This window comes from Alosa pseudoharengus, unplaced genomic scaffold, assembly GCF_046254945.1.
Source record: "Alosa pseudoharengus isolate Yale_2024_CS ecotype anadromous, Long Island Sound unplaced genomic scaffold, YU_APseudo_1.1 YU_APseudo_1.1_scf_18, whole genome shotgun sequence".
NCBI classification, from domain to species: Eukaryota; Metazoa; Chordata; class Actinopteri; order Clupeiformes; family Clupeidae; genus Alosa; species Alosa pseudoharengus.
The window spans coordinates 27,788,914-27,807,796 of NW_027468650.1; the positions used below are offsets into that span (position 1 = coordinate 27,788,914).

At 44.6% G+C, this 18,883-nt stretch overlaps 1 protein-coding gene across 1 annotated transcript in view; it reads left to right on the top strand.

The window, feature by feature from the left end:
* The window catches only part of reck (reversion-inducing-cysteine-rich protein with kazal motifs), a 59,659-nt gene that overhangs the window by 16,602 nt on the left and 24,174 nt on the right, over window positions 1-18,883 (top strand). Inside the window, exons 2-11 of the mRNA XM_076290810.1 lie at window positions 269-327; window positions 3,102-3,176; window positions 5,341-5,377; window positions 5,780-5,865; window positions 6,560-6,607; window positions 8,016-8,049; window positions 9,766-9,963; window positions 10,667-10,922; window positions 13,152-13,325; window positions 17,690-17,902. Of these exons, the coding sequence (XP_076146925.1) occupies window positions 269-327; window positions 3,102-3,176; window positions 5,341-5,377; window positions 5,780-5,865; window positions 6,560-6,607; window positions 8,016-8,049; window positions 9,766-9,963; window positions 10,667-10,922; window positions 13,152-13,325; window positions 17,690-17,902 (1,180 nt within the window). The remainder of the gene's footprint in view (window positions 1-268; window positions 328-3,101; window positions 3,177-5,340; window positions 5,378-5,779; window positions 5,866-6,559; window positions 6,608-8,015; window positions 8,050-9,765; window positions 9,964-10,666; window positions 10,923-13,151; window positions 13,326-17,689; window positions 17,903-18,883) is intronic.

The following is an 18,883-nucleotide window of genomic DNA, read 5'->3' on the forward strand; positions in this document are numbered from 1 at the left end:
GAATCTACAGACTGCCTGTCTATCTAGCTGCAGACTATGCCACCTGCCTTTTGCCTTATTGGTGATGCGACACAGTGTGTAGAAGGATGCTCCATGCGTGAGGGTGCAGTCCTTGCATCCGTCAGATCTACAAAGGAAAATTTCAGTTTTGTTCTGTATGGTGACTGAAGTCAAGCCAATCAAATTGACACTTTTCTGTCTCCTTGTCTCTCCCTGGGTGTGTCTGTGTGTGTTTGTGTGTCGGTGTGTTTGTTTGTTTATTTCATAGATCCTATGTGCTGCAACCATGCTGCCAAAGCCCCTCAGTGTAAGGAAGGATGCGAACAGGTAATAGAAACACACACACACACACACACACACACACACACACACACACACACACACACACACACACAATCTTCACCTTGTTACCATTAACATATACCACAATTTCAGTACACCATAATGTAAATTTTGACCAGTTGAATACTTTTATTGGTTCTTATACGTGTACTTTTAGTGGTGACACATTTCACTGTCACTCAGAGCACATAAGCCCTCATGTGTAAGGACTTGGAACATATCAATAAAGGGAAGGCTGTGGATTTTCTCTGTGGGTTTTGAAGTTTGCTGAATCGAACAACTCTTTCTAGGCCTCCCTTTTATGTGTGGAGCAGGTGATAGCACCCTTCCTCCCCTCCCTTTCCCTTTCTCTTCCCCCCCTTCTCTCCTCCTCCCTCTATCCTCATGTTCCCTCCCTTCCCATCTCTTCCTCCATATCTCTCTGTCCCCCTCTCTCTGTTCTCCACATTGCTCTTACTTCCAAAGGGGGGAGGAATGTGGCCTTGCATAAGCAGACATTCAGAGAGGCGTCTGTCTTCTGTGCACACTGACACTGCACACATGAAAGAGACATCTGAAAGCTTGCCTCGCCTTGCTTTTTTTTCTCTCCCTCTCTCATTCTTAAACAAAAATCAAAAAGGGTTTTGTCCCCCCCCCTCCTCCTTCTCATCCACACACACACAAACACACACACACACACACAAGAAAATGTCCCATTAAGACTGTAGCCAAGGCCCCCCCAAAAACAAGCAGCTACCAACCATACCCCCACCCCCAACAGTACACCTGCCAAGCCGGACGAGGAGATAAAGACTGACAGGACAAGAAACAAAATAGAGAGCATGAAAGAGTTGGACAGAGAAGGAGAGAGATAGAGACACACAGACACACACACAAAAACACACACACACACACACACACACACACACACACACAGACACACACACACACACAGCACACATACTTACAGAGTGATGCAGAGAGACAGAGCACAGGCCTGATGAAAAGAGAGAGTGTGTGAGCAGGGTAGCGTGCATTAGAAGGACAATGTGAGAGGCTAGGAGAAGCATTAGGATCATTTCTGACATTTCAGCAAGATACATTGAAAGAAAGAGGTAAGGATTCATTGGTTAATACAGTAAAAAAAAAAACACAAGAAGAGGTTCAATTGGAGTGATGGCAAAAGAGAGAGAGAGAGTAAGAGAGAGAGAGAGAGAAGTTACAGAGAGAGATAGGAGAAAAGAGAACAAAACAAAGAGAGAGAGAGAAAGGGTAATATGTCACAGGCTTCTGTAGAATACTATAAAGGGTACAAAGAGAGAGAGAGAGAGAGAGAGAGAGAGGGAGGGAGGAGAGGAGAGGAGAGGCGAGCCGTGCGGCAGGCAGGCTTGTGTGGAGTAATCGCCTTGTCATTTCTCCCCCAGAGTGCGGCGTCTCCTTTGATGAGCCGAGGCGAATGAGCCCAGAGAGGGAAAGGGCCGCACTGCCTCAGATGTTCTCTCTGGCAAACGCCATTTATTTACTTCTCAGAGAGAGAGAAAGAGAAAGAAAAGGAAAGAAAAGTGAGAGAAAGAGAGAGAGAGAGCGAGAGAGGGAGGAGAGAGAGAGAGAAGTTTTTCTAAATGGAGCAGACAGGTCATTCGTTCTTCAAGGCTGGGGCGGTTCTTTCGTCGCTGCTTCGTAAATTTACTTTGATTTAACGCCAGAAAATCACCGCTCCTGCACTGCTTTTGTTTCCGAGGTGCATTTGTGTGTGTGTGTGTGTGTGTGTGTGTGTATGTGGGTTGTGCATTTGTGTGTGTGTGCGTGTGTGTATGTGTGTTGGGCTTGGCTGCGCTAAAATGACCATACGCCACTCTCCATTGCCTATTCCAAGTCTACTCTCATCCTTTGAAGCAGTAATGTCATTTTGAAACCCTCAGTGATGCTCAAAGAGTGTCAAAGTCAGGAAAGTGTAAAACACTACATCCTACTGTGGCACTTTGCACATTCACCTGGCATTGTACAGCTATAGTAATGCCAACCTCATTTCTATAGAATATTAGGCATTGCAGTGTGCCATGACCTTTGACCTCATATTTACATCTTCAGTGTTAAGATCACATTTGAGTTATCTTTGAGGTTTTTCATACAGAGAAGAAGAGCATGTTCAAAGTAAGATGTAATGAATATTCATTAAGAAACAACAGGAACAAGGCTTTGATTCAGACAGAGCATTGGGGTGTAGTAGAGAAGCACTGAAGAGCCGCTGTTTTACTAAATGAAAGAGTAAGCAAGTAGAATAGAGGTTTTTTGAATCTGTGGCTTATTTGGGCCAGTGAGTCTGACGCAGTCTGATGTCCTTATCGTCTCTATAAAGTTGAGTCTATTTGGAGCCTGGAGCTCTGGACATCATAAGCAGAATTACTGTGGCTCTGCCATTTGTGTGTGTGTGTGTGTGTGTGTGTGTTTGTATGTGTGTGTGTGTGTGTGTGTGTGTATGTGTGTGTGTGTTTGCATGTATGTGTGTGTGTTTGTAGAGCAGATTCCATGAAATCGCTCATAACTTTGTTTCGTACTGTCATCAACAACAATCTGTTGCTTCAGTCTGTGAGAATATGTCTAAAAAAATAGCAATGCCTAATCCTTCTAAGTCATGCTGGTTTTCTTTTTTCCTTTGCCATGCAGACAACGTTTGAAACCATTTACCACACATGAGAACGGTTTCCCAATAACACCCGTATTTATAATGCCTGTATACACGCTAACACACAACACACAACTCTCATTTTGTGTTTCAGCTCGCAACCATCAGAAGCGAATCACGTCTGAAACACTTTCTACAACGACTGCCAAGTTACTGCCCCGAACATATGGTAAGTACAAACACTACTTTTTGGTTGGGTACGTGCAAACACTGCCCACTACACTATACACACACACACACACACACACACACACACACACACACACGCACACACTCACACACACTCACACACACAACCCAGGAAGTGTTTCACCTGACAAAGTCAAACCGTATCAAAGCATCTGAGCAGGAAACCGGCACTCCTTCTATCCACCCCCAACCATAATTACAAACTACGGGTGGCAAATCCCCTGGCCTCTCAAGATATTCCTCTAATTAGCTCATCCAGATGAAAACGTACGCTAGTTGGCCACGTGTCACACGCTAATGTACTCAAATGTATCCTGGTGGAATTTTTGGAATCTCTTTACTCTTTAGTAAATGGTGAGATTGATTTAGTAAATGGTCAGAACTCATTGACTTTGATAGGAGTCACATGTTGATGCTCTCAAGTGTATTCTGACGGATGTTTGGAATCTCTTTATAGTGCAAAATGATGCGAGATGTGCTCATGTGTTTTTGGGATGCAAAACACACTGACTTACTTCAGTGGATTTCAGTGGATATTTTTGCAAATATCTTTGCATGATGTTGTCAGACTTGATCCACTGTACATGGCGTCCTGGCTTGTTCTCAGAAGGCTAGTGCGAGTCCGAGGTATGGTGGTTTGGCAGTCACACTGTCTCCTGGCCTTTCTGGTGTGCTTCATTTTTTTGTGTTGACTGTGATCATAGATGATGATGATGATGATAACGATGATGATGATGATGATGATCCAGTTATGAGCTCAGCTAGTGTCTGTGTTGGTCTGTGATCTGAGGCTGTCTGACGGGTGATTCTTTGGCGTTCACACTGAAACGGCTGTTTTGGGCTGAATTGTGCGTGCCGTGCGTGTGTGTGTCTGTGTGTGTGGGGGAGTGAGAGTATGTGTGTGTTTATGTCTGTTGTGCTGAAGTGCTTTTTGGAATAGTAACTGTGCACTTCACTGATGATGATAATGAGGATGATGATGATAATGATGCGTGACGGCGGCTCCTCTGTTCCCATGTCAGCGGGCGCGAGCGCAGGTTGCCGTGACGTCTGCCACTGACCTCACAATGACTCTGGTTGACTTTGGTTGATTATCTGTTCTGAGCTGGGTGGCTTTGGTAGAACACACACTCCCGCCTCTCAGTAGCGTTCTGTGCGTCACAGGGTCGCGTCGCCTCAGCACAGCCAACGTGTTTGCCTTATTAATCTGCAGAGATGTAACCACAAGGCCTCAGTGAGCTCAGCAATGCCTGTTATTGTCTTCACCACATTCATATATTTGTAATACATTTTTAATTAAGGCCGAGTTATATTGCCTTGAACTCGGGAACCTTCCGCAATATTTCACCACCTCTGGAGATACCAAAGCGAGCATTTCATTTTCACAGATTCCAGCTCACAATCCAGATGAGGTCTCTTTCTCAGAGAACCAATGTTCTCCCGCTATTGGCACTCATAAGACGAACACATATTTGTCCCTCAACTCATCTATCTCATTTAAACATCACACACAGCCAGCGACAAAAAGTAAGGGGAAAAGACGGCCGGCGAAAAAGTTCTGCAGACTTTCACAAAGGCTTTTAAATAACAACTGTGAATGCAGCACTGACATCAAAGCATTTTTTTTAGGCAGAGTCTTCTGTATTTACTGCTTGTGATTTGAAGAATTGAGCTTATGAAAATGAAAAGGCATCAGGCGGCTTTGAACCGTTGCTTAGAAGAGCCTAAATCTAATGGCAGTGAGACTGATGTAAATCCAGTGGAGGCTATCGATCGTCAGAGGCATGTTACGCGTTTGATAGTGGCCACAGCAGTCATCGAAAATCACAAATGGCCTTTCATCTTCACCACAAACTGCCGCCGATGAACCTGACTTGTTGGTGTTGGAGCTTATCTCTGGATCACTTTGTTCTGTTAACGGCTCTCTCTCTTTCTCTCTCTCTATCTCTCTCACTCTCTTTCTCTTTCTCCCTTTCTCTCTTGCTCTTTGTGTATCTCTTTTTGTCCACTGTCTCTCCCTCTCTTTCACTCTTGCTCTTCCACCTCTCTCTCTCTCTCTCTCTATTATCTCTCCCTCACTATCTCTGTCTCCCCCTCTCCTCCCTCTCTGTCTTTCTCTCCATATATCTATCTCTCTCCTGCAGAATGAGCTTTGGACCTGCATCAATTCGACATTACCAGGTAAGATGCAGGGCGAGTGCTGTGTGTGTGTGTGTGTGATGGATGGTGCTAACTCCACCTGTGTTGGAGTGCGCTCTCTGTCTGTACCTTTCTGAGGAGACCCTCAGATCAGCCTCCCTAAGCGTAATCACGTCCAGATGAAGAAGCCTGGATGCTTGGCTTTCCCCAATAGCTATGCCCATTTAAGTACAAGACTGCCAGTTCAAGCTCAGTGCATCTGATGTGTTAGATGAGGTTACACATGGGAGGACTTGCAAGCAATTTAATTGTTTTACCACAAATGTATTTTGATATCTACACTTTAGAAAATACAAAATGTAAGGTGTACATGTATATTTCTATTAAGAAGCTGAAGAATCTTGTTGTTATCTCGTAATGCTGTAACTGTGTGTGTCTGGACAGGAACCTCTCGGAAGCCGGAGGGTTGGGTAGGCCTGGGCTGCTGTGAGCTGGCCATCTCACCGGAGTGCCGCCGCGAATGTAAACAGGTGAGAGAGCATTTGTGCTTACAGTACATTTAACATTAACATTTGGTCCCTTGAAAGAGGCTTTTGTTGAAAATGACTTACACCTGAGAAACAATAAACAAGCAATGCAAAAGCAAACGCAATGTAGCCTTCTACAGTAGCTCTAATCAATCTGACAGAGATGCCATAGAGGCATAGACAGCACAAGAAGGAAGTGTATAGTAAGTGAGTGTTGGACTGTTAGAGCACTTCTACCTGCTCATAGATCAGAAGATGAACCTGTGTACGATGTACGCGTGTGTGTGTGTGTGTGTGTGTGTGTGTGTGTGTGTGTGTGTTTGTCCGAACCCATCAGAAAGGTAATTGTCAGAAAGGTCTACACTTCTGCTGTGCTGCTGTGGAGAAAAACAACCTTCTCATTTGTGTGTGTGTGTGTGTGTGTGTGTGTGTGTGTGTGTGTGTGTGTGTGTGTGTGTGTGTGTGTGTGTGTGTGTGTGTGTGTGTTTGTCCGAACCCATCAGAAAGGTAATTGTCAGAAAGGTCTACACTTCTGCTGTGCTGCTGTGGAGAAAAACAACCTTCTCATTTGTGTGTGTGTGTGTGTGTGTGTGTGTATGTGTGTGTGTGTGTGTGTGTGTGTGTGTGTGTGTGTGTTGGGGGTATCTGTGTGAATGTTAATACACATTGACCTGAGTCCCTCTCTGTCTTTCTGCAGGCATCTTCAAAAAATGACATCACAAAAGTATGCAAGAAAGACACAGAGGTAAGATGTTTAAAAATGGTTCAGTTCTCGAGTCTCTCTGTGTTTCAGTTGCAGGCTGACATCTTATTTTCTGTTCTATTTCTAATGCTGGACTACCAAATCATCCAAGGGGGCTTTTTTAAAATATAAGCAACACAGGGTTTAGATAAATGGCCTTTAAACGCTTTCAATAGAAGCCTGAAATAAAGCCATTTAGAGAACTCAATAACCTTCTCCCTACGTTCTGACTGAGCTTGTCCCTGTGTGTGGGGTTATCATAGTATCATCTCCCGCCGTATCCATCAAAGACTCTCTCTCATGCTAGCAACGTTCGCCTCTCACTGCTTTTAGTTGTTTATCTCTGACTTTAAAGGCACTATTTATTTGCCGGCATGTCTCCAAGGCGACATACGAGGTTGAGATTTATTTGTCTTTATTTGAATCTATGGAGGACGCACCTCCCTCTTCAAAATCTTACTTCATTTCCTGTGCGGAAGGGAACCCCTAAGGGAAGAGTCATTTCTGAGACCTGATTGGACTCCAGATTCTAGAGCCCTTCAACACAGAGCCAATTTGAACAAGCAGCGTGAGGTAAACATTTAAATTGGAGTTGGTCAATAATACCCCAGCACACTCCTATCATCTTCAACTCCCCCCCCCCCACACACACACACACACACACACAAACACAAACACATACACACTCTTAGCTTTAATCCTCCTCATCTCTTCAAATCAAAACAACAAACAAAAAAACAAATGCCATCCGTGGGGCCGCGTGTTTGCTTTGGAGAGGCCGCCTTATTTCTCCTTTCATCTTGCGGCTGCTGTCTCCATTCTCCTCGAGAGCTTTATGATCAGATGCCACCTCTGCCAAGACATGCGGTGAGATCGCCCTGCTCCGCTTTTCAAGACGCATGGCCAAAAGCAAGCCTTTTATATGTCTGGTGTGAAAGAACGGTTAGAGCAATGTGCAGGACTGCGCTTTGTCAGAGTACAAAGAGATGAAGGTTTGGGGGGGGGGGAGGGGGGTTGTGAAGAGATGAAATAAACCTACCCACCACGGCACTTTACATTTATACTAGAAAAGATAAAAGCACTTCCTTTCTTCCTGACTTTCTTCAGTACCTGGCTAAAGGTTTATGACAGGGTTTTAATAGAGAGTGGACTATAATTCAATGTTTCACTTTGAAATGATATAAGATGTGGATATTCCTTGATAATTATCAGTATTAAAAAGTTTGGATTTCAGATTCAGTTTTCAGATTTCAGTTTTTCCTGTGATTCTTGAAAATGTCACCAATAAAATGTGACCTGCACTACAGATACTTTTACATCTATGAGGGATCAGAGTTGTATGTTATGTTGCTTGTTAATTTTGCCACAAATGTTATTTGTGCTAATTCTATTTCAATTCCTTTTGTTGCAGAAACCGCTGTACAAATGTATCACCAAAAATGAAAGTAAGTTGTGAAATTCTCTTTGAAATTTTATTCTACATTATTCGGTTGTTAAGTCCGACGTCACAGACCCAACAGCTTTTTGGTCAAGAAACGTTTACTAGCGCAGCCAACCAGTTTTTGCAACTTATAAACCTTGTCATCATCACCTCCGTTTTATTGAGAGTAAAACAAAACCGGTTAACTTTAACAGAGCAATTACTAGAGCTGTGCAGCCAGATGATACAATCAAGGGTTACATGCAGGCTTCCGCGAAAAATATGATTTTATTAGGTTGGGGCAACAAGTGAGTAGTAGTTGGCACGGAATAGCGGAAAAAAAACGTTTATCTTACTGTCTATGGAGAAAACCGAGCGGCTTTGAAAGCCGTTGGACCCGGAAAAAGATTTATTAGCTAATTATTGCATCATCACTTAATAACCGAATTGCATATCCACAGATAAAAAGCTTTAGAAAGACATGACAAGTTTGCATGGTCCTGCACAACCTTCGCTGGGATGAAGTTCACATGCTCAGGAGAATAGGCAGGAGACAGAGAGAAAGAGATGTGATTGCACTGAGTCCAAATGTGTGTGTCAGACATCAGAGAGAGACATGACGTGGCTCTACACTGAGCTCAACTAAAGTCCATATCAGTTACTCAGCAGTTATTTAAATTCACATGCAAAGGTGAAAGCGCAGTTTGTCCTCCAAATTAGTTGTCAGGAGTGTGGGAGAAGGAGAGAAGGCATGGTCCAACATTGAGCTCAGCTGAACTTATTCAGAGTTAGACAGTAGACCTTTAGACCTTTCAGATTGCACACCACACATGCGCACATGCACACACACACACACACACACACACACACACACACACACACACACACACACACACACACACACACACACACACACACACACACAGAGGAGACATCATAGAGGGAAAGCAACTTGGTATGGCCCTGCAAAGAGCTGAACCCATGACCATTTCAAAGTTACACAGTGAACCTTTAAGTTCTCATAGTCATAACAAAAAGCAGGAACAACTGCAGGCTAATGCAGAAGTTAGTCACAAGCATGAACCTCAAAACCTCATGAGAATAACGCTCTCTTTACAATAGCCTCAGTTCTCTGACCCCCAAGGCCTCTGACCCCTGGAGAGGTCATCCAGATACGCCTACCCCCACCACCTCGGCCTGACGAGTCAGGGTTTATGTGCCTGCAAGGCGAGGCGGTCACGCCCCTGAGTCTGAGCTGAAAATGATTTCATCTGTGTCTGAGCTGCACGGGGCTGGGCTGGGCTGGGCCGAATGAAACGGTGGTTTGTATTCACCGCCGAAGGCAGGCGGCAGAGTGGACAGACAGCGTGTCATGCGCCTCCTGTGAACTCGGGACCAAATCAGATTTGACAGACGAGCACGTTTCTGCCTTTGGGCCAAGCTTAGAGAGGATGACAGAGGCATGGCAAGAGAGGAGAGAGAGAGAGGGCACTGCAATAATTTGGGAGATGATGATAGAACTAGACAAGTTTGCTTTTTGCCTTATATTTATTTCCTGGTGTAGGATTGCTGTGTAGATAGGGTGTGCGACTTTCTGAGCTCTGTTAAAAGATAAACTTGGACAGTTTTGTATTGTAAATATATACTGCACTGTATGTATTTTCTACATGTCTGTATGTTTGTTTATGTTTGTGTGTGCCTGTGTGTGTGCCTGTGTGTGTGTGTGTGTGTGTCTCCTCAGTGGGCTCGCTGTGCTGTAGTTATGCAGGCAGACACACCAACTGCCGCGAGTACTGCCAGGCCATCTTCCGCACAGACGCCTCCCCCAGCGTGTCGCAGATCAAGGCTGTGGAGGACTACTGCCTGACGGTCAGCCCACAGCTCATCAGCTGTGTCAACAACTACACCAAGTCCTACCCCAACAAGACCCCCATCGACAGTGAGTGCCCCCCCTCACAACCAATCAAGAGCCTAATTTGTCACACACAGTTGAAGTTAATCACAAAACCTCAAAAGTGAACTGTAGTCTAACTGTTGTTAGATAATAAAACATAAGACTATAAAAAGCACAAAAAGAGAGCAATACTTTTGAGCCCCTGATAAAGTTTAGAAGTTAAAGTTCGTTAGTACTAGTTGAACAGATGTTTTTATCTAAAGTGACACAAAAACACATTGGCGGGTTCGAGAATCGAACCTGGGTCATCTGATTGCCATCTGGTGATGTTACCACTGCTCCACCACGCTATTTGCTATTTTTATTTTCAATTTTGGCAGATTTGTCCATGTGCGTATGTGGCATTCCTCTCCAGACATCAGTGTGCCATGTCTCATACCTCATTTTCCAACTGCATGTGAATGTAAATATATCCCATCAGCCCCTGTGCTTACAAGCTGTTTACCTGTATTGTACCTGTTGATGAGTGTGTGTTTCTTACCTTTCATCTCCTGTCCATACCTGTGCTGCAGGCCTACGCACCCGTCCCCTAATGTTAATGACTATGTGTTTCACCTGTCCTCACCTGGGCTGGTGGCCTGTGCACTTGCACTCTACCTATCCCTTCTGTGTCTTACCTGATCTCACCTGTCCTCTCATGTGCTACAGGCGTGTGAATGTATCTCACCTGTGCTCACCTCTGCTGCAGGTCTGTACTGTTGCGACAGTGCGGAGGCCCACTGTCAGGCGTCGTGTAAACACATCCTGCGCACGATGAAGACGGAGCACGAGATCATAGAGGGCCTCATCCAGGCGTGCGGCAGCGAGCCCCTCCCCCAGGACCCCCTCTGGCAGTGTTTCCTGGGCCACCAACCGCCGAACCACCCGGACCCGGAGCCACACCCACAGAAGATCGACTGGGCCAAGCTCCACTGCTGCTCCAAAGCCAATACCTCACTGTGCAGGTCTGTGAAAGCAAACACGGAGTGGAGATGACTGTGGTTCACATAACATAGATATAAACAAACTCACCTTTTTGATTTAGGTCAGAATAGGTCACTGACGCAAGAACTGTACAAATCTGAGGAGAAATTATTTGTTGTAGCTGAAGACACCCAAGCCTACTCTACTTCTGTTTGGGTCTGACCCCTGGCTAACATCAAAATCGTTTGCACACTCTCAGTTCACTTTCGATTTTCAAGAGGCGCAACCGCTGGTGCAATTAAACTTAAGTTGTTTTAAATGCAGTTGTTTACTCAATTTCAAAGGATATACGCATCCATGTAGTTTAATAATAACCACTTCAGGGCAGACGTTGGTTGTGGTGGGTGCAGTGCCAGCTGTCCTCCTCTGTGTGTCATCATATAAAGCCCGCCCCATTTTTAGCCTTTATTTGACCGGATAGTTAGGAGATGACAGGAAATGAGTGAGGGAGAGAGATGGGGAGTGGATTCGGGAAATGACCTCAGGCCAGACGCGAACATTGGTCTCTGTTTGCACTGAGCCTGTTCATGTAACGGACAATCACACTTCCACTGCACTGCGGCTCCAACTCACGTTTGTCCCCCTAACTTGTTTCCATTCCTGAGTTTACTGTGACCTGAACATATTAAGAAGATGTTAGTGAGTAAGGATGTTATAGCATAATTGATTTTATAGGACTGTTAATTTTTTCAAGACCTTGGGCCCTATTTTGATGGTCTGAAACGCATGGTCAGTGACGAAAAGCTTAAATACATTAAGGGGTGTGTCCACTTCACATTTGGGGTGGTTTTGTTATCAAACGTCAGGCACATTGCTTAAAAAGGTTGTTCTTCTGTTTTTTAATCAGTCATGGGTGTGTTTTGGGCGTAACATCCTTTCAACCAATGAGAGTGACACTGTCATTCCCTTTAACAGCAAGCAGCGCAACTTCAAACAGCACATCTGTATTTTGCCAGTCAGCGGCGCATTTGAAGGAATCTGCTTACATGCGAGACCGTGTATAGAACACAGGAATTCCACTAAACCTTTACTGAAACCTGTTTGTGACTACATGCATTCAGCACTCGCCTACTATTTGAACTCAAAGGCAAAGTGAAACTATCATCACTGTGGTCTCATAGGCAGAACAGTTCTACACAGTTATTTACTTTCACTATTGATTGACAAGGGGTTACAATTGAAAACCTCGTCTGAAAAAAGCAACCCTTACCCCAATAATGATTGAATGACTGAATAAAAATCCTAAGGCTATTTATCCTGCAGATAAGTAGTTTGGGACTGCTTACTAAGGACTGCTTACATCTCGTGACAGTGGGTCTTCAGCTGTGCTTTACATGCGCCTTTCGCTATAGACCAGGTTTTTCTTGGTCAGTGGCGTAATGATTTTTAGAGCGTGTAAGATAGCGATTTTTGGATCATGCGCCAGACCACACCTTCTGCCACACCCTTGGGCGTAAGGCTTAATAAAAGTGAAGCGCATGGCACAAAATCCGCCACTGACTGGGTTTAAGATAAGAATAAGCTTTGCGTTGGGCTTTGCGCCCCGTTTCTGATCGTCAAAGTAGAGCCCCTTAACTTGTTGGTCTATTAGAAAAAATTGATCTTCGATCTAGGTTGCAATTGTGTACACTAGTATATTTGATAGCTGGTAATCAGAATTATTTCTGCATGAGAATATCTGGTTTGAGAATATTCTGGTTGTTTCAGTATGTGTATGATGTACCTTGCCTCTGGGTTACCATTAACTGACCTTGATGTTTGTGGGCCATTCATTTACCAAACAATGACCATGGTGTTGACTGTCCCTTTCTTTATCGGTTGATGCCAAGGACTACTTCACTGACTGATATGTGTGTTGGTGTTTATTTGGTCAGTGTGGATGTGGTCAAAAATTATGATACTGCAGCTTTATTCACGACGCCGGGAGCATGTTACCCACATCTGTGGGTGAAGCCAACTCTTATACCCTTAACACACATCCACAGAAAAAACATCTGTTTTTTTAACAGAGATAAGAAACCCCCTAGTTCGGTGACACAGGGGTTATCTTAGCATTCCAACATAGGGGTTTCAGATGACACAAGGGTCAGAGTAAGAGGATGGTAATTAGATTTCACTACATGTATGTAAGGTATACTAAACATTCAATGATAGACATATAACAATTATCCCACATGGATATTTGACCTTTGACCGTTATGTGACCACAGGGACAAGTGTCAGGAGATCAGCACCAACTGGGGCACGCAGACGTGGCAGGAGTTTGACCAGGTGTGCGAGTACAACCCCGTAGAGACTGACCTCATCACCTGCCTAGCTGATGTCAGAGAGCCCTGCCAGCTCGGCTGCGACGTCTTGGATTACTGCACCAACTTCAACAACAGGTATCACATCTGGCCTACTAACTTCAACAGGTATCACATCTGGCCTACTAACTTCAACAGGTATCACATCTGGCCTACTAACTTCAACAGGTATCACATCTGGCTAGCTAACTTCAGCAGGCATACTGTACCTGGCCTACTAACGCCTGTACCAACTTCAACAACAAGTTGACTCTTTTAAAGTTGTGTTTTATCAAAAAGTAAAAACTGACCAACTTACCAATGATTATTTTCACCACTTTCACCACCTACATAAAATTGCTCATAGCATGCTCAAAGTGTTGTAAAAGCAAGATAGAATGGTAATATCAGGATTGATGTTAGAATTCTATGCATGAGATTTTCCATTGGTACACTGTAGTTGCAGGCTTTCTATTGGGCCTATGGTGATAGGTATAAGTAGAAATACTCTTTTGATCCTGTGAGGGAAATTTGGTCTCTGCATTTATCCTAATTGTGAATTAGTGAAACACACAGAGCACACAGTGAACACACAGTGAGGTGAAGCACACACTAATCCCGACGCAGTGAGCTGCCAGCTACAGCGGCGCTTGGGGAGCAGTGAGGGGTTAGGTGCCTTGCTCAAGGACACTTCAGCTGTTCCTACTGGTCGGGGTTCAAACCGGCAACCCTCCGGTTACAAGTCCAAAGAGCTAACCAGTAGGCCACGGCTGTCCCAGGGCTGTTTGTGCAGAGTTGTTCATTGTTAGTTCTATTGCTGTTTTGTCTTAAATGATTCTGAACAAAAAAATGGTAATTTGGGGAGACTGTAGATAACAATTCCTAAAACACCTCTCAACACATACTTGCATTTAGTATCAGCTCCTTCATGGCCAGTATAAATATGAACTGTCCCCACAGGGCTGTGTGATTTATTGCGCTCCGAGTGTTAAAGTGAGGCTAAAGAGCCACAACTCCACCGCAGACCTCTTCTCATCTGGGCTTTTGTTTGTGCGATGGTGTTCCCATAAGCCTTTGCAAGGTCCTGAGGGTAGGAATTGGAATGAGGTTCAACCACTGGCATGACTGACACGGTTGCTTTACAAGAGTAATTTGTGTGTGTGTGTGTGTGTGTGTGTGTGTGTGTGTGTGTGTGTGTGTGTGTGTGTGTGTGTGTGTGTGTGTGTGTGCGTATTGTTTAATCAATACATGTTGGGATAATGAACTGTCTCGTTCAGGTTTTTAGGGCTGATGCGATTTGACCATTAATTGTACCTCTTAAGAGAGATGGTCTCTGCCGAGTACGATGATCTGTTGACTTTGGGGACCTTTGGTAGTCAGTGGTTGTTGGCTGGTTGATGAGGCTTGATTGTTGAAGCAACCGCAAGTGAGAGTGCATGAATGTATGTAGATAGATACAGCGCTTGTTTGCCAGCAGTGTCATCTCGTCATGCACAAATGGCTGTTGACCTCAGCGACAGGTTTCCGCTGTGTCCGAGCGTGGTTGGACACCAAACCCACACCAACCGCAATCAAAGCGCGGGTAGGAAACAACACGGTTCACCAATCTTTTACCCTGCAGTGCCAAACCGCCATTAAATAAACCACTATTTGCTTTTGTGGGAACTGAGAAGCGGTGACAATGTTTCCAGGGGGAAGATAAAAAAACGGACTACCAGGGGAGCAGTCTGGTCGATGTGGTCAGAGCCTCAGATTTAAACCTTGCTTTGTTCACATCAGGGTATTTGAAGTTCATTACACTCGTTTGCACCATCTAGGCCTACCTCCTGCTAGTTGGAAAAACACTTATTTTGTAAATGGTATCCCGTCAGTAACATAATGTTGCTCTTCCTAATCCTGTGGCATCACAGTTTCTAGCAATGCTAAGCATAGGGGTTGAGACAGGAGTGGAGCTGTATAAGATTAGGGCCAAATACAACCCAGACTTGCAGGAGTCTGCATAGTATTCATTAGGGATACAGGCATTGCTGAAAGGGTAAATGTAAATGTTAGTAGCAATGTAAATGTTACAGTATACAGGAACATTTAATTAATTTAATTCATTTAAATAAATCAAAAATAAATCTACCAATCCCTATAAGATGCACCTACTTTCTTTTAAAATTATTCATCTAGTATTTTTGATGTGAAGCTCTCAAACTGTAGCTGTGGAAAATCTACCATGTTTTCTAGTTACCGGGTCCGGGACAGTGGTACAATTGCTGAATCTGGCCCAGATTTGACCCTTGTCCAGCCCAGAGAGTGACCTGATCCTGCAGATAGTCAGCTGCAGTCTGGTAGAACTTTATTCTGTGTGCATTCTGCAACATGAAGCCTATAGCTATTAAAGTATACATGATATGCTAGCCTGTTTAATTATTTATGTGACCAGTGCAGTGTGGATGCTCTGACCCTATAGCCTTACTGTAGGTAATGATTATTGCTGTGAGAGAGAGTACTGCCAATAGTAATGACCAAACTTCAGATAAACCTTGAATGAGTCTGAACTGCTCTGTGTGGAGAAACTGGACACCATCCCAACTATCCCATGTATTATTTTCATTAGAGGAGGAGGGGAAGGAGGAGTAGGGGGAGATGGTGATTTAGATGGTGGCATGGCTGCCTCCTCCACGCCGGCCAGGACCCCGGAGGTCAGGCAAACAAACACTGGGCCCCGCGCTCTCTTTGAAGGACTCCTGGGGATGTCAGAGCCGGTCTGGCTCCCCCACCGATTTCAAAAGCTGTTGTGTCCAGCGCCGCAGGGCTCTTGGACCTGGCCACTCGGCGGCTCAGATGCAAACAGTCGCCTAGGGGGGTCTAGGAGCCGTCGGATTTTAGGCCCACCTGGAGAGTTGTGTACCCACCTCGGCTTAAAACACAGCGGGAAGTACCGCTAACCCGTCCACACTGGTACCCAGGGATAAAGAAATAAACTTCTCTGAAGCCCCCACCACCACCACCCCTAAACTCCCCATATGTCAACTTCAATGTGTGGGAATGTACCTCCATTTAAGGGTGGAGGGGAGCAAGTCTCCATTTCCTCGCCTTGCAGTGAGTAGTGAGATGGAGGCATCTGTAGGAAGACATGATGATTTGTCTCAAGCTTTCTGTTTACGGCTTCACACTGTAACCTGCCAAAAAGCATCTCCAGAAGTGCATGTTATATTGACTTGAAATTGACTTGATAGTGATATTGGCATTTCCTCATTTTTTGGCATGCCATTTCTTGGTCTTGGTCCATGGTCTTGCCAAGTACATTGTGTTTCAAGGCTACTACAGTGTCCAGGATTTTGAACCTAGAACTTTTATTTGGAATTAGAATCTAGTTCTAAATCCAGTTCTTTTGACTACTATAATTAAGTGAAGGTGAAGAAAAGTGAAAATGGCGATAGCGAGGGCTGTGATTTTTCATCCAGCGGTCCAATACAAGACAAGCCAGGCTCTCTCTCTTTCTGCCCCAGGAGCCTCTGGTTCCTCCTGAGTTTTTTTGCATTACAAATGACCCCCCGCCATTACACCCAACCCCAGCAGTCCGCCACTCGTCCCGCTGCTCTCCCTGCACTCTAGTCTGCACTGTAGCCCTCTCTCACTGGAGCCAGATGAAAGGCACTTCCTCCCATGGATCGTTACCCCCCACCAACCTCTCCGCTACACTCCCTGGGTTTCCGGTGGAAGCCTGCTCAGACTCTCGGCGCATGAAGGCTCGCTCGAAAGGTCGCTTTTTCTGCAGCGTGTTTATGTGTTTGTCCACAGCGAGCATCTGAGATGCGACATGGGCCCCGCTCTGCATCCACAGTTTGGCTCAGACAGACTTTTAAGATGTGGAGGTCAGGGGAAAAATATGTTTTCAATTACAGCTTTGCAAGAAAGAGAAAACCTCTTGTTGTGGATCTGTGTGCTATTTTCTTCGTCTGTGTCAAAGAAAAAAATACTTTTAGTCCTGTTTTATTTGTGTTATACTGTGGCCCCAGGCTTCTTCATGGCCTTTCAAAAGCAAGACTTGTGTAATTATATATTATGGTGAACAGTGTTTGCATGAAGGGCATCTTCGGCATGTTCTGTTCAGTGATTGGCCTGCAGAGTATTTCAAACACATTGAAACATTTTGTGATCGCATCTGCAGATGTTTATATTTGGACTGATGTAAATAGACAAACAGCAGCATGGATTTGTTCATGTTTTGTTTTGGAAATGCTCTGGCTTTTTCATTGTGCTGGGAATTTTATTTATTTATGCATGATCAAAAATATGGTGCTTTGGCCCCATCCTAATTTTATTAGTTTATTTCTCATTCTCTTGTCATCGCTAATAAAAATAGCAGTACATTAAAAGCAAAATTACATGTATTGAATTTGAATAAATATAATGAATTTGATAGAAGTTTATGTGCACATAACACGCATTTGTTTGTTGTCACACCACAGGCCCACTGAGCTGTTCCGCAGCTGCAACGTCCAGTCAGACCAGGGTGCCAGGAACGACATTAAGCTGTGGTCCAACGGCACCATCAAGATGCCCTTCATGAACATCCCCGTGCTGGACATTATGAAGTGCCGGCCGGACATGTGGAAGGCAGTGGCGTGTGCCCTCCAGATCAAGCCCTGCTACAGCAAGTCCCGTGGCAGCATCATCTGCAGGTGAGGCACCACGCTGCTGAGAGCTCCTGACTCTTAGATCTGGCCTGAAGAAGATCCTGGGGGATTGAAACGTTGACCTTTTAGAAAATAAAAAGATATCGATTTTTTGGAGCCACAGTGTTTGGACCTTCCGTTCCTTTTATCTTCTGAACCTGAGCCATGGCTGGCTCTCCTTATGTAGGGATGAGTTCAGATGACCTATATTGACCCACACAGAGGTTTGGTAATGGACTCATTCTACGCAAACGCACTAGTTTGTATTTTGTTTTGGTTGAGGAGCTTCATATGTATGTTAGAATACATGCAAGACAGAACTACTACTAACAAAGTTTGTTTTGAAGGCGATGTTCTCCCTGCCTGTCAGTGTTTTTGAGTCACATATGTGGAAACATCCAGATCCTTGGCCCTGCCCCAACATGCAACAGGGTTTTGTGTTTTTCTTTGGGCATGACTCACAAACCTGCGGTTGTCATTACCGACCATCAAAGCTGGTATAACTCGAACAAAAACATGCACTTAGAGAGATCTGAATCTCTTCAAAGCACGCCTCCCGGAAGCTGCAGCAACTCTTGTTTATTTTCTCAAGTTCTCAAAATTGCACACGAAGAAGGAGTGGTGATTGGGCATGTGTCAGCCCTCTCTCCTTGTGATGGTTTTGTTTGGGTTGTCACATAGGGGGATCCGTCTGACATGACCATTCACAGGCAGCATGGAAGTGTTACAGAGACGTTTTTGTTCACTTTGTTAGCCGTGGTGTTTACGGTATTTGAAAAAGCACTCAGGAGACACCTGAATATGGAAAGGTCCTCCTTGGCACGCACATGCACTCACCCAGACATGCAAATAGACACGTGTTCACACACATATTCACACACACACACACACACACAAAGACACACGTTTGTCCTGTGGTTTTGCAACTTAGGAGCTGTAGGATTATAGAATACTCAGGATCTTGCCTCTGTTCTTGGATTTCTGATT